The 16,401-nt window shown below is 41.3% G+C and overlaps 2 protein-coding genes across 3 annotated transcripts in view; one reads left to right on the top strand and one right to left on the bottom strand.

Annotated features, from left to right (window-relative positions):
- The window catches only part of PPP2R2B (protein phosphatase 2 regulatory subunit Bbeta), a 656,680-nt gene that overhangs the window by 29,570 nt on the left and 610,709 nt on the right, over positions 1 to 16,401 (top strand). The window lies entirely within an intron of this gene.
- The window catches only part of STK32A (serine/threonine kinase 32A), a 115,651-nt gene that overhangs the window by 39,701 nt on the left and 59,549 nt on the right, over positions 1 to 16,401 (bottom strand). The window contains exon 4 of the mRNA XM_024731398.1: positions 14,440 to 14,613. Within this exon, the coding sequence (XP_024587166.1) occupies positions 14,440 to 14,613 (174 nt within the window). The remainder of the gene's footprint in view (positions 1 to 14,439; positions 14,614 to 16,401) is intronic.

Below are 16,401 nucleotides of genomic sequence, written 5' to 3'. Positions count from 1 at the left end.
TTTGCGGTACGCGGGCCTCTCTCTGTTGTGGCCTCTCCCGTCGCGGAGCACAGGCTCCGGACACGCAGGCTCAGCGGCCATGGCTCACGGGCCCAGCCGCTCCGCAGCACGTGGGATCCTCCCGGACCGGGGCACGAACCCATGTCCCCTGCATCGGCAGGCGGACTCTCAACCACTGCGCCACCAGGGAAGCCCTACACCCATTCTTGCAAATGAAGAAGGGGGAGCTCAGAGATGGTTCAAGATTTTAAGTAACAGACAGAACTGGGATTACAACCCCAAACTGCAAGGTACAGGCTTCCCTGGTGGACTAAACGTGTGCCTTGTATATGCTATACTGTGTTGTACTGCGTGGTGTGTTTGTGTGTGTGTGTGTAGAATACAATTAGTAATCACAAATGTTTCTATCCCTTCCCAGGCATTACTAGGTTTATTTGGGAAGCAGTAGAACCTAGATGTTAAGAGTGGGGCTCTGGAGTTAGATGACCCAGTTTCAAATCTCAGCTGAGAACTTGCTAGTTCTGGGACCTTGGGCAAGTTAGAACCTTGTATAATGTACATTGTGATTGCCCTCCTCACATGCATTCTTTATTCTCTTAATCATTTCAGTTCTCATTTGGGTATTTAACCTCTCTGCCACACACACACACACACACACACACACACACACACACACACACACACATATACACACACACGCTGTAGTCCCTTTGTTTGGGGGAGTCTATCCCACGCTTGACTTTAGGAGACGGTTCTGTGACTAAGGCCTAATCTAGTGAGAGTTATGCCACTCCACAGTCCTGGTTATTGGTTCTGGGATGGGCTGTAACGCTTATTTAAGCCGTTAAGTAGGAAGAAGAGTTAAGCTATGGGCTTCTGAGGAAGAAGTTTCCTTGCTGTCCTGGGGAAAGCTTTTAGAAGGTGTGTGATTCATTGGATTTAAAGGAGTTAGCATAGAGTCCTAGGTTGAGGTGCTGGGTCAAGATAGCCTACAAGTCTGGTATACATCTGGACTTGCAAGTATCATAGAATAATAAATCCCCTTCATTGTTTAGTCCCATGTCAGTTAGTTTTCTATTGAGACTAGAAACATGTTTGGTAATATGTTTCTGAGACTCGGCCCCGTGAATCTATAAATCGAGGACAGCAATTGTATCTGCTTTATAGAGCTGTTGTGAGGATTTAGTGAGATGGCTCGCGTAAAACTTCTAGTTTCGTATCTGGCACATAGTAATTGTCCAACTGACTTTCAGAAAACATTGAACAAGTAATTAGGAAGTGTCAGTGTAGGAAGGGCTAGATGGCAAGAAACTGGTGTTAAACTGAGAACGATAAATGATGAATAGTTGTTTTCAACTATCATGGAACCATTGTGATGTACTCATGATGATAGATCTCATTTAATGCAACAAGTGAGATAAGGATAAGCCCTTTGAATACTTTATGCCCTATTATCCTCGAACAACCTTATGAAGTAGGTATAATTATTACCCTTATTTCACAGATGGGGCCACTGAGGCACACAGAGGGCTAATTCCGGGAACTACTGCATTGTCATCCACTATTATGAGAAGAGTCAGGATTCCAGTTCATGTTTACCTGACACCAGGAGTGATATTCAACATACTTAACAAGGAACAAACACTAATCACAACAGGGCACCGACCATAAGGAATCCTGGAGGCTAGAGATAAATTACCAGTAAGATTACGAGTGGGTGACGACTAATAAAAGCCCTGTCTGACTTGACACCTTACTTAGTTCAGCTCCAATGGGCAGCAGGGGAACCACGAGGCTGACTGTGAGTCCACAGAAGGAAGAACTTTCTAAAAATTCAGCATGTCTAAAAATGAAATCATCTACCTTACGTGGTAATGAGTATCTCACCTCTGAAGTGTTTAAAAGCTAGGAAGACAATTCCTTGTTGGAGAGGTTGTGGAAGAAATTCTGCCTTTGGATGCAGGTAGGACTTGATCTCTACAATAACCTTCACTCTAACATCCCAAGGTTCTGTAATAGCCCATAGTTGTTTTCCAACTGGCGGGAAAATAGTATGGTTTCCCTTTATTAGCCATCCCTGATTTTCTGAGCAATGTAATAAAGGCTTGTCATATTTTTCCTGCTTTAATATATACGACATTATTAAATCTACTTCACAAATTAGAGAAATAGATCTCAGGGCTTATTAATTTTCCTAAAGTCATACAGCTAATAAGTGGACGAAGCCCCAAACTGAGCCCTGATCTGACTAGTCCAAAGCCCCTTACCCTGTCTACTATGTCATACTCTGCTTTCAAACGAGAATATTGTGTTTTCTTAATGGTTGTATTATAAGATAAATGTGTCATTTTGGTGATGATGTATTCTAGAGTATGAGAGGAACAGTATGTTTTCCCCATAGTTTAGTGCAAGGAAAGTAATGGAAGCAAATGGTATAGTGTATCAATATTAATCAATAGCTATAAATTTATTGAACACTTTCTATGTAGGTGTTGTGCATACGTTAGAAGTTATCTCCACCACAGCCCTGTAAATTATGTATAGGTTTCTTCATTTTACTGATACAGCAAATGAGGGTCAGAGATGCTAAGTAACTTGCCCACAGTTGCCTCTCTCGTAAGTGGAAGAGCCATTATATAATTCTAACGCCATCAGTCACTGCTTATGATGGACACCTTGCAAATAGCCTTGCTATGGGCATATGAATATCATGGTGGACAACTACATGATTTGAGCATATAAAATACCTTCATATTATTCTGTTTACAAAGGATATGACTATGTGTATATATTTGTAATATTCCTATACATATAGTGATAATTCTATAAAAGAGTATCAGTATATATTTAATGCTCAACCAAATAAGGCTAGAAATAAACCACATTAGATTACCACTGGGTTTTTATTTTTTGCAATACTTTTCTATATTCCCCCACAAATTTCTAAAATAAACATGCCATCTTTATCGATTTGAACCAAAGTATTACATAAAAATCTTATTATAAGATATTACATAATATCTTCTCATTACTTTTATCAATGAAGACACTATTTTTTTTTTCTTTTAAGTACCAGCCTAATAGCTAGAACACATGATTTCTTAGCCTTCTCTCTGATTTGCCTTGTGACTTTGGGCATATCACTTGCTTCCCTGGGCCACAGTTTTAGCATCTGTACCGGGGTTGACAAACTATGGCCCATGGGCCAAATGTAGCACATCATCTGTTTTTGTACGGCTATGAGCTAAGAAGAGCTCCTACATTTCTAAGTAGTTGAAAAATAAAAAAGAATACTATCTTATGACACATAAAAAATCATGTGAGATTCAGATGTCAGTGTCTGTAATAAGGTTTTATTGCAACACAATCGTGTTCATTTGCTTACATATTATCTGGACGCCTTCACTCTACAACGGCAAAGTCGATGAGTTGTGACAGACCCTATAGCCTACAAAGTCTAAAACATTTGCTATCTAGCCTTTTACAGATAAAGTATGCCAATCCCTTACCTACAGAGGGAGCAAGCTGAACTAATAATCTCCAGGCTCTTTTTTGCCCTAGTATCTACAATAGCTCATGGATCCCATTCTCTGTGATTTCCATCCTTGTTTTCCTACCACCCACTGTGAATGTTCTATCCTTATCTCCAAACTGATTACAGATTCAAATATGTCCCCTTTCCTGACTGGCTCTGTATGTTCATTAAAGCACAAATAAGAAATAAGTTTGAACTAGAGCCTTTGTGAGAGCATGTAGTAAGACAACCTGATCTCGGCTCACCTCTCCTGTGGCTTCTTGAACCACGTTCCCCCTTTCTCACATGTTCCAACCACAGAGGCCTCTGTTCTGCTCCAGGACACCTAACAAGCTTCCACCTTAGAGCTGCTTGTCCTGCAAGGCTTGGCTCAAATGCCACCTACCGGCGAGGCTTCTTTGAGAGCAATGACCCTCACCCCCAACTCTGTACTCTTTTTCTTAGATCCTTGTTTATTTCCCACAAAGCACTCAACAGACTCTGTAACTAACATCATTATTTATGTATTTGTTCATTGTTTATGTTTCTGTATTATATTCATTGTCCATCTCCTCAACCAAACTGTAAGCTTTAAAGGGACAGAAACCATGTTTTTATTCTTCAAAAACTCTTCATACTGAGTGAAGTAAGTCAGACAGAGAAAGTCAAATATCATATGATACTGCTTATACGTGGAATCTAAAACAATGTTAATGAACTTATTTACAAAACAGCAATAGAGTCACAGATGTAGAAAACAAACTTATGATTACCAAAGTGGAGGGGGGAAGGGATAAATTAGGAGTTTAGGATTAACTTATACACACTACTATATATAAAATAGATAAACAACAAGGACCTACTGTATAGCACAGGGAACTATACTCAGTATTTTGTAATAACCTACAATGGAAAAGAATCTGAAAAAGAATAGATTTATATATATATATATATATATATATACACACACACACACATATATATGTATATATATAAACTGAATCACTTTGATGTATACCTGAAATTAACACAACATTGTAAATCAACTATACTTCAATAAAAAATTTTAAAAATATACATGTGAATAAACAAAGTTGTTAATGAATCAAGAAAAACCTCCATTCAAGAGCTGTGTGCCCGGCACATAAATAAGTCATCAATACTACCTGTTAAATGACTAAACCTGAAAGAATGAAGCTTCGGCTTTGTACTAAAATGTAGGCTAGGCAAAGTAAAATTTAATTTGGACTAAGTTACAGGTTGCATATTAACGAAACTCTTGACCTTATAGAAACTATTAAAAGCTCAGCACCAGGCGAGTTACATGTTAACCTGTAAACGAGCAGCTCTTTGCCTTGTTCACGTGGGTTTTCACAAATGGGTGCCCTCGCGTGAGAAGCACAGTTTCAAAGCTCCTTTCGGAACTGCCTGACGCACAAAGCAGGCAGAGCCTCCTGTTTTCACGATGTGTAATTCATGCTCATTCATTATTCGGTAGCTTGGGAGCAGGTGCTGAATAGAACGTACCAACCTAATACCCTCATTACTGCACTGCCGTTTTGTTTTTGAGGCTCAAGTGGCCCTTCTGCCATGGGAGTTAGGAAGAGAAAACATTCGCAAGGGCTGGTGAGCTTCTGAAGAGAAGATTTACCAAAACAACAAGCAAGGGCATTTTCTCAACCACTCCACAGAAAATGACAGTCGGAAGCCAAAATCTATTATCCCACTGCAATAAACAGAAAATATTAACAATACACTGGGAGGGGGCTTCCCTGGTGGCGCAGTGGTTGAGAGTCCGCCTGCCGATGCAGGGGACACGGGTTCGTGCCCCGGTCCGGGAAGATCCCACATGCCGTGCAGCGGCTAGGCCTGTGAGCCATGGCCGCTGGGCCTGCGCGTCCGGAGCCTGTGCTCCGCAACGGGAGAGGCCACAGCAGTGAGAGGCCCACATACCGCAAAAAAAAAAAAAATAAATAAAAATAAAAATACACTGGGAGGAAGAAAGGCAGCATCACTTGGAGCATGGACAATACAAGTAATCAGATCATCTATAAGTATTTTTAGACTTTTAATTTCATCATCCTGGACATGCTGCTTTGGTAAATTGGAAAAGATTTCACTTCCCTTAGAGATATGTAAGCACAAAACGAAACTCCTTGGACTAGAGAAACGTTATGAAAAAGCCAGAGATATCTGAAATATCTCACCAAATCTGAAATATGAAAGTAAGCAGAGACAGTGTCTGGGCAACATAAAATAGCTTACCATCTACTAAAGCTAATGGATTTGACTTAGTGAACTCTCTCTCGGGTTACTGTAATTTTATAAACAATTCTAACAAGTTTTGTTCTGGTCTTCCATCCCATAATATATTTGAAGTAGCATATCAGGAGTGAAGTAGAAGCTGCTCTGAGTAGTACGTGCTAGAGAAACAAAGATTGAAATTTCAGCACCTAATAAAACTATGAAAACGTACTGTATTCATTTGCCAGGGCTGCTGTAACAAAGTACCTCAAACTAGGTGGCTTAAGAAAACAGAAATATACTGTTTCATGGTTCTGGAGGGTAAAAGTCTGAAATCAAGGTGTCATCAAGGCCCTCCTCCTACTGAAATCTGTAGATGAGGGGTCTTCCTTGCTTCTTCCTAGCTTGTGTTGGTTTGCTGGCAAATTTTAGCCTTCCTCGGCTTATAGACACGTCACTCCAATCCTTCGTCTTCACACAGAGTTCTCCCTGCGTCTCTTCACATCATCTTCCTTCTGTTCATATCTATCTCTATGTCCACATTCCCTCTTTTGGTAAGAATCCCCGTTATATTGGGTTAGGACCCACCCTCATAAACTCATTTTTACTTGATGACCTCTGTAAAGACCTTATTTCCTAATAAGGTCACATTCTGAGTTACTGGGGATTAGGACTTCCACATACCTTTTGGGCGGGGGGGGGGGGGCACAAAATTTAACCCATAACACATAACTAATGAAAAATGTGTATCTAAACTAATGTTTGCTGCTGTTGGGTAAATAGCACTAGATAGCTCATCTGATCTTGAAGAAGTCTATTATGTTCATAAGAATGAAACTAAAAGAGCCTATATTAAGAGTAGGATCTTTGAATCAGTTCATCCTACTTTTGAATGTGGCCTTAGTATACCACCTGTATGGTACTGGGCAAGTCACTTAACCCTGTCACAGTATTGCTGACTATCAGCCTAGGCAGTGTGTGCAAAACGCTTGTTAGCACAGTGCCTAGTTCTTGGTATATGCACAATGAATGACAGCTCTTCTTAAGCCATTGAGAAAATGAGATAGGTATTTGTAGTATAATTTAAATGGTGAGCAGAGGGGAGTAAACACCTCCAGGAATTAGAAAAGCGTCTCTCCAGATGACCCATTTCCACAGGCTGCAGAAACCTGGGGTGTCACTGTGTTGGCAAGTTCATTCATCAGAAGCTCACCTGTCCCTCAATGATCATTGACTAAAATGATTAGCTGCAGAAAGATCTTATTTCTTCCCTATGAATTATCATCCAAGAAAATAAAATGTGTTTTCCAAGATGCTGCAGTGTGTATGAGTCAGACAAAAAGACGAAATCTCAGCCTCGAAGATCTCTGCCCATAACAAACTCAAGACCTTCGTTAAAACAAAGAATTTTGGCTCACAACTGAATTGCAAAAAGGTCTTGATTATTAAATGTGTTAAAGGCTGACTATCCCACCTCACTGTTACATGCCCTTTGACAGTTCATTTTGGTCATGGGGCATTGCTGGGGAGAAATAGGTGCGTGGTGGAGAGCAGAAAGTCAAAGAGGTTATACTTTGAAGAGCGTCATCCTATCGGGGCTGAGGGGAATCACCCTAGACTCTTAGGTATGAAAGAACCATTCCTGTTCATCTGGCCAAACCACCTCATTGCTTCCTTGACAAGGATGCTCAGGATTATGTTTACGGTCATAGAGGATATTGATGTCGGAGTCAGGCATAGGAAAACTTGTTTAGAGGAAGTATGGTAGACAGACTTTATGGTGCCCCCCATGTTCCCCACCTCCTCCTGTTCACGTCTTGTGTCATCCTCAGCCCTTGAGTGTGGGCTGATTGTATGATTTGCTTCTAACCGACATTATACAGCAAGGGTGATGCGAGGTCGCTCTTCTTTGTGAGTGATTGTGTTACATAATTTTATTCAATGATATATACCCTGTCTTGCTAGCAGACTCACTCTGGAGTCTTGGTCTCCTCACTGAGTTTGAGGAAACAAGCAGAGTCCTATAGTCATGAGGCAACGAATTCTGCCAACAGCCCTACTGAACTTGGAAGTGGACCCTTGCCCAGTCCAGCCTCCAGAAGAGAACGCAGTTCTGGCCAACACCTTGATTATAGCGTTTCTGAGAACCCAGCTAAGATGTGTCCAGACTCCTGGCCCAAAGAAACTGTGAGGTGGGATAGGGAGGGTGGGAGGGAGGGAAACGCAAGAGGGAAAAGTTACGGGAACATATGTATAACTCATTCACTTTGTTATAAAGCAGAAACTAACACACCATTGTAAAGCAATTATACTCCAATAAAGATGTAAAAAAAAAAAAGAAACTGTGAGATAATCAATGTGTGTTATTTTGAGTCACTACATCTGTGGTGGTTTCCTTACATGGCATAACAACTAACACAGCATGGAGGAAAGGCAGCATGGAGCCCCACACACTGTAGACACACAGTGGGAATAACTTAAAAAGATGCTGAAGGCAACTTTATCCAAGCAACCTTTACCTTCCACGTCCACCCAAGGAGCACGTGTATATTCTGTCCTCATTCATTTGTTCAGTCACTGATGTATTTAGCAACCGCTCTGGATTAGACTAGAGATTAGATTAGAGATTAGAACAGGAGTGAGGAGTAGGGCCTCAGTTTAGAAGGGAGAGACCACTCCTTATAAGGAATATTGTGAGCCAGGGGCTACCAGTAAAAGTAGGATCAAGACCACTGTGAAGATGCACAGAGAGTAAGTGACGTGTATGGGTGGCACATAACTGCTTATTTACTTTGTAGTAAATGCCACAGAATTTAAACACCTTTCTGGTACGAGTGTTGAATTGTTTACTTGACTCCCTTTCATGCTATATTATCAACTCCGGATGATGGGGAAGCTGTCCGTCTTTTCAGCATTGAAGGTCAGCACCGAGAACATTGTCTGGCAAACAGATACTCAAGAAACAGTTCTTGAATGGATATTTATGAAAGAAGCATATCCCTAAGTTTTTATCTTCACCATCAAAATGCTGATTTCCAGAAGAACGATATAAACACCTGGCAAGCAGCTACTTCAGTCCAAGAGGGGATGTGCGAAAACTAATTCCTTTGTGTATTTTATGGAGGCTCCGAGATGGACTGGGTGTCAGTTAACGATTTCTATGATTATAGCAGAGAAGACAAAGGCGATTAATAAAAATAGCATCCTATTCTTTTTTTGGCAATCATGAATTTTCTTTTATTCCTACTTCAGCGTATCTGTAATCAGTTGGAGATGGAGATGAACTTTTGCAGCTCACTCTGTTGCACTGCCATCATTGATACCAATGGCCTAATTAGATTTTTATCTTATTCCTGTAGGAATTTAGAAAGCAGTCAGTTATAACTTCATTAGAGTGAGATAATTCTTAGAAAGATGGAAAGACAAACATCCACTCAAATGGTTTTTTTTTTCTTTTTTTGCGGTACGCTGGCCTCTCAGTGTTGTGGCCTTTCCCGTTGCGGAGCACAGGCTCTGGACATGCAGGCTCAGCAGCCATGGCTCACGGGCCCAGCCGCTCCGCGGCATGTGGGATCTTCCCGGACCGGGGCACGAACCCGTGTCCCCCACATCAGCAGGCGGACTCTCAGCCACTGCGCCACCAGGGAAGCCCTCAAGTGGTATTTTGACCCAAGATGACTTACTATTTAACTGTCCCAAACAATTCATCTCATTAGATTAAATCTGTAATTGAGTCTTTAACATCTGACAAGGGAAGGAATACAAATTTGTCATTAGACTGTAATAATTACTTTCTATCACTTTATTCACTGGAGAGACTGTGGCAATCAACAAATCAGAGTACTATCCCATAGGAAGGATTGTGATGAGTTTAATTTTCCTTATTTTAAAAAATAAAAGCAAATAATCACTGTATCTATATCTTAAGATCTTGATTCACTGATGTAATATAAGTAAAGCAGAATATTGAACAAGGAAATGGCCATAATTTGGAAACTAGAGCTGATTTTCAAGCTGTACTCATAGAAAAATGTTTGACTTCCCGCCCAATAAGAAATATGTCTAATTGCCCAATTCGAAATTAATGATTACTGTGCAATCTGTGTCTTTCACAGCTATAGAGAAAACAGATTCTAAAAGTGAAAAAAAATTAGCTAAATATTCTACATATTTAGGAAACTACAAAAAGTCAAGTCTGTGGATTAAAAATAATCCACAAACAAAATAAAACAAAACCCCATTTATGTCTCATTTGCAATTTAGGCAGAAATAGCATTTATGGTATTTAAAAAAAATAACTAAGATGGCCATTGCTGGCAGGAAAAACAATGCAAACAAAAAAACTAAAGACAGAGCCTATTCTGTGTTACCACAGGGAGACAAACTAATACTTTCATTCAGAATACAGTTCCCCTTACACAGACTAAACTCTCCTTCCTGCTTTTAAGCCCTCTGAGCTCAGAAGAAACTTATTTTGTTACCCCAAAGCATCTGCCCTACTGAAGCACTTCAGTCTTTCTCATCCAATTTACCTTCTAGTTTCAGGCTCTTCTGTTGTCTGTTGGCTCCCTTTGTGTCATCTTCATTTGTGCAGCCTGACAGCGGGTACCTGAAGGCAGGTGGCCGTGCCCCACCCTGTGCCACACCCTCCTCAGGGCAACAACAGTGCTGAACATCAGTAGGTGTGGAGAGTGGCTAAGAGCTCTGCATATCCTTCAAGTGTAGATGGCCTCACCTACACGTTAGCCAAGTGATTTTCTGAACTGGAGTTTCATCAGCTGTAAAATGAGGACGGTCACACCATCAGCCTCTTGGAGTTGTGGGTGGACTGAGTGAAATAATTCACAAGTGCTTAAGCAGAGCACCTGGTACCCAGGAACCCCTCAGTCAGGGCAGCCTATTACCACTTCTGCTCCACACATATTCGCTGACCACCACAGGCAAATTGGAACCTTCTACCCTGTCCAGAGACAAAATGTTGTTTTGAAATTAGGAAGTCACATTTTTTTTTCTTTTTTTTCGGTACGTGGGCCACTCACTGTTGTGGCCTCTCTCGTTGCGGAGCACAGGCTCCGGACGCGCAGGCTCAGCGGCCATGGCTCACGGGCCCAGCCGCTCCGCGGCATGTGGGATCTTCCCAGACCAGGGCACGAACCCGTGTCCCCTGCATCGGCAGGCGGACTCTCAACCACTGCGCCACCAGGGAAGCCCTGGAAGTCACATATTTTACATCTGCACTTTCATGCAAATGATCTTTCCTTGCCTGGGAAATCTGTATTTTGTCCTTCTCTTTTTAATTCACATTTTAATACTTTGGAACTCAGGTGGTGTCTTAAATCCAATCCTCTAAGTAGCTGAAAGATGTTTTGTTATCTTAGATTCCATCAAATACAGCATGAATTCTTCAGATTCTTTTGAAGAAAGAGATTTAGAAAGAGAGTTACAGTACTCAGAAGCCTCTATCTCTTCTTCTATGTTGCTCTTCACGCTTTTAACTCTGCCCCAGGAGCCCTGAAGCTGGCTTCAGAGTGCCGCCACTATTATCTTCTAAATGCCGTAGACAAAGGGACACTGCTTACTTCACCATGTACATGTCTTTTAAGCCATTTGATACCACTTCAAATGGAAATCACTTCACATTGATATCTACTAGTCTGAAGGCAGAAAGTCCTGGTTATTAGAGCTCCCTCACAATTAAAATGCCTATTTGGTCATGACTGTCTTGAAAAGCCCTAATGAGGCTGATATATGTTCTGATTTTTCCGAAACACTTAGGGGTTTTGCCTGTTGTCCCAGCATAATTATTAACACAACTCCTTTCATTCTCCGGAGTACCCTGGTTTGGATGATAAGTTACATGATTACCCAATGTGAAGACCAAGGTAACTGAAATTTATGGCTTTAATGCCTTCTAGCTTAATTTCGTCTTTGTTATCTGTAAAGCTGGGCTTTTAATCAATCTGTCATCCGTGTGGTTCGGGCAGTGTTCATTCCTTCAGATTTTTGTCACACACTGGTTACACAGTGAGAAGCACAACACGCATGGCCCCAACTCATGGAGTTTACAATTTAGCACAGCACACAGACATTAGGTAATTATATACCCAAAACATCACAACTCCTCAGGAGAGGTACAAAATGTTACGATTGACTATAAAACATAACGCATGGGGAGGCAAGGTAGGACATAGGGGCAGTAGAAATACATCTGGATTTTTTTTTTAACATCTTTATCGGAGTATAATTGCTTTACAATGTTGTGTCAGTTTCTGCTGTATAACAAAGTGAACCAGCTATACGTATACATATATCCCCATATCCCCTCCCTCTTGCGCGTCTCCCTCCCACCCTCCCTATCCCACCCCTCTAGGTGGTCACAAAGCACTGAGCTGATCTCCTTGTGCTATGCGGCTGCTTCCCACTAGCTAACTGTTTTACATTTGGTAGTGTATATATGTCCATGCCACTCTCTCATTTCGTCCCAGCTTACCCTTCCCCCTCCCCGTGTCCTCAAGTCCATTCTCTACATCTGCATCTTTATTCCTGTCCTAGGATGCTATCTCATTTTAACCCAGCATTCATAATGTCATGGTGTTTGCCTTCCATTCACCTGCCATGAGGAGGAGACATTTCAGTACAAAGAGGCCCTCTGAAGGTGGGCACTAAGTAGTAATTGTGAGTGTGTAAAGGGCAAGGAGCAGAAACTTAGTCCTTGGTTTCTTATTCAAGTGGCAAAACCGTGATAGGAGCAAAAGAGAGTGAGGGAGACAAGGACAGAAAACAATGCTATTTGGTATGGTTATGTTCCTTGGGGGTGAAAATTGTATCCAGTTTTCTGTTTCGTTTTTCTCCTGTATTCTTCTTGGAACATGGTTCTAAGCACATGGCAAAAATGCTCAGAGCATCTTGACTTGTGATGACTGAGAAAATGAAGCTCAGAGAAAGAAGCCACAGAACTCAGATTCAAACAGAGAAGGGAGAAAGTTACAAGGTGGCCTCTGGTGATGTTGGCTTTTCATAGTCCCTGGCTTCTGCCTGAGATCTGCAATGTCAGCACCCCAAACAGACTGTGGGTTGGCAATTTGGGGGAGGATGAGTGAGCATGAAGACCCTGACAGGGACTCTACAGCCTACAAATATGAAAAGTTTCTCCTCGGAAAGAACTAGGCGGGAGGTAGCAGCAAGGCAGTATGGGAGAAAGATCGCTTGTCAACAGGATTCCCAGTTATTGACAAAAACACCGGGTGTGTAAATTTACTTCCGAGATCATACATGATTAACTGGTCTGCTTTCTATTTATCCATTGCCTGAAGAGCACGTTTCCAATACAAATGGGCCCTTCCAAAGATAGAAAATTAAATAATAATTATGTAAGCGCCAAGGCCAAAAAGAAAAAAAAAAAAAAGGATTGGTCCACAGTGCTTGCATGGAGAATCTATAAATTATGATGTTACTTCTTCAACCACAGGCCCTGTACTAGTCCTGATAAGTTCTAGATAAATGTCAACTAGTGGTGGGCAAAAATTTTATCTAGACAAATTTTCAGTAAATGAGACATAATTAAACTTAAAAACTCAGCAGATTCTTCAAGGATTAGAGATGACAGTGGCAGAGTCACATGTTGGTTGTTCATTTAACAATGTATAATTAATTAATGTATATATTTCATATGTGTAATTAATGCAAGGTGGTATAGTAGACAGAGCTCTGACTTTAGGATGGGAGAGATATAGGTTCGAATCCCGGTAATGCCAATTGTCAGGGTCTCTCCTTGGCAAATCTTTGAGCCACACTTTTCTCATCTGTATAATGGGAATACTGTAATGAAATGTGGAGTCCTCTTTGAGTTTTGAGAATTTAACAGGATAATATATGAAAGTACCTAGCAGTACCTGGCATATAGAAAGCCAGGTAAATAGTAGCTGCTTTGATGGTGATTAGGTTCAAACTTCTTATAAGTAACCTAGATGATCTTTAATGCCTCCAAGTTACAAAATCTCATATTTAATACTGGTCTAACTATACCTGCTCAGCTCACTGATCACTTATTACAGAGATCAAGTGAGATATTATATAGGAAATTGCCATTAAAAACTACGAACTCCTATATAAATATAAAGCATTATCCTTTTCTCTCTGTTGTCTGTTTGGGTTTATAGCTACTTGTGTTATTTGTTTGTCTTTAGCACAAATGCCCCAAGTGAAGGAGATACGTTGCTTTTGCTGACTTCTGTCTGCAGCATGCCCTCACAATAGGGTAGATGACAGGCAGATGTTAGGACTCAAATTTTCTCCCCAAAGTATTTTCTTCCTACCCATTCTATTTCTTTCCTTTCATGCACTTCCTCCATTTCTCTTTCGATTAATTCATTTATATTTCTTAAGTTCCTATGTGTCACCTTTTCTTCTCTTTGTCTAGGCTTAGTTATAAGCAGCACCAACACTCACTCATTCTGGTCTTGTTGTTTACAAACTGTGACCTTGGGCAGACTAAGCTCAATGTGCTCAGTTTTTGTTTTTTTTTAATCTGAAAAATGGGGACAATACACCTACCTCCAGGGATGTCGTAAGAATTAAGTAAGAATTAGATGTCACGTTCAACAAGGACCTGTTGAATGCTTCAGGTTGTGCATTCCCTCCTGTGCATTCAGACCAAGGCTGTGCCCTTGGACTTGACTCACCTGTGAATGATGCGCTGGCTCTGCAGGTAGTCCAGGGCCATGGCCAGCTCACAGATGAAGAGCTTCACGGTGTCTTCCTGGAAGCGGACATTCTGCTGCAGGTGGTAACGCAGGTCCCCGCCCAGCAGGAGGTCCACCACCATGAACATGTCTTCCTCATCTTGGAAGGAGTACCTGGAGGGGAATTAGAAATGCAAGTGGGTTAAATACATTTACACACTAAAGAGGCCCAGAGGCAAAGGACACCTTACAGATCAGAGCAGAACTTTCCTAAGCTAAGGGTTCAGGCTTTGGGAGTACTGGTCTATTACTCACTCCAGGCCCTCAGTTTCCACATGTGTAAAATGGGAATGATAAGAAGATCTTCCACATTTGATCATAGTGAAGACTAAATATGATAAGTATAATATTTAATGTCATTCCTGGCATATAGTAAGAACCCATTAACTGGAGGTCTACAAAGCTATAAAGCCCAGGAAATAAAGAACACCCCATTTATTCACCTATTACTAACGATCATATCCTGAACACACTGTTGCAGGAGGTCCATAAAATATGAGTTACAAGCCCTCCTTGAAGCACCTCGTGCTTATTTTTCCACACTAACAACTTCATTGCCCAGCAACATTATAACAAATCGTGAACCACATAAATGATAAGAAAAAGATATAAAAAGGGCAATAAAGAAGTAAGTGCACAGTGCAGGGCAGTAATTCGCTCAGTCTCTGGGATCAGGAGGGAAGGGAAATCTCAGCAGAGGAGAAAACTGAGTTAAATTTTGAAGGATGGTGACAATAATAACTACAAAATAAAGCCAACATCTCTGGGGCAGACTCTAAAGGACTCCACAAATGTGGTGTCATTAACCCCACAACGCTGCTCTTATGCTCCCATTTTACAAATGAGGAAATCAAGGCCCGGTGAAGCTTAAGTAATTTGCACAAGGTAAAACACCCAATAAATGGTAGAGGTGAAGGGGTCTCCAGGTCCAAAAGGAAGATCTGAGAGAGGAAAACAGCAGGAATTAAGCACAGACATGGGAAAGAACACAGTGTGAGGGGGGAAAGGAAAATAGTTTGCGTTTGTTGGAACGACAGGTGTTACGGGGAAGCTTGAGCCTGGAGAGAAAGATAGAGGGCAGATCCCATGACACGAGTCTGTACACATTGGAAAGATGGTGAAGAGGTTTAAGCAGGACGTATGATCAGACGGGGACTTCACACTTGAAGGAGCATGGGCTGGACGGACGGGAAGAGGGAAGGAGACACAGGCCAGCAGAATTGGCCTCTGCTGTCTGCAGTCTTCTGTAAAAATGCATTCCAACTGCTGCTATGACTCGTTTTGTTTTCCTCAAAGCACAGATATGATTTCTAGTCACAAAAAGCTCTCTGTATCAGCACTATGTCAACATGTTTCTTTTGACATCATGTCACTGAGATCGTATTTTCAAGTTTTATTTGAATCACAGAATTAAGAGTCTGCAAAGCAGTGCCCAGGATGCAAACGAATTCCTAGTGACAAGTTCTTTGCTTAGGAAACAAACATAGAATATCAATGATGGGAGAACTGTACTGAGTACATTTTCTTCTTTAGAGTGATCGTTGTGCTAGAGGAAGAGAGGACTTGCAAACAAAAGAAAAAAGAGAAATTCAATGAAGCATTAATCTGAGGCAGTAACATTCTAATGAAGGCTAGGTCCTCGTTGTTTACTTGTTCAGTAAATAAAATTCTGTTTACCACTGAGGACTGATTCACACAGAAGATGTCAGAAATTAAGCCCTTAGGGGGAATTTAGACAGAAACACCGGAAGGGCTTGTAAAAATGTGGGCAGCGCATCCTTGGTATTGTCTTTTAGGAAGTGTTATTGCTCACCTCCTTGCAAGGACTGGCTGGGCATCTCTGCCATAGGTTTAATGGGCACCAGGATAGGTTCCTGAACCTGGGCTATTTGGTTCAGGATC

This window comes from Neophocaena asiaeorientalis, unplaced genomic scaffold (assembly GCF_003031525.2).
Source record: "Neophocaena asiaeorientalis asiaeorientalis breed wild unplaced genomic scaffold, Neophocaena_asiaeorientalis_V1.1 scaffold531, whole genome shotgun sequence".
Lineage (NCBI taxonomy): Eukaryota > Metazoa > Chordata > Mammalia > Artiodactyla > Phocoenidae > Neophocaena > Neophocaena asiaeorientalis.
This window is presented reverse-complemented; position numbering and strand designations above follow the sequence as displayed.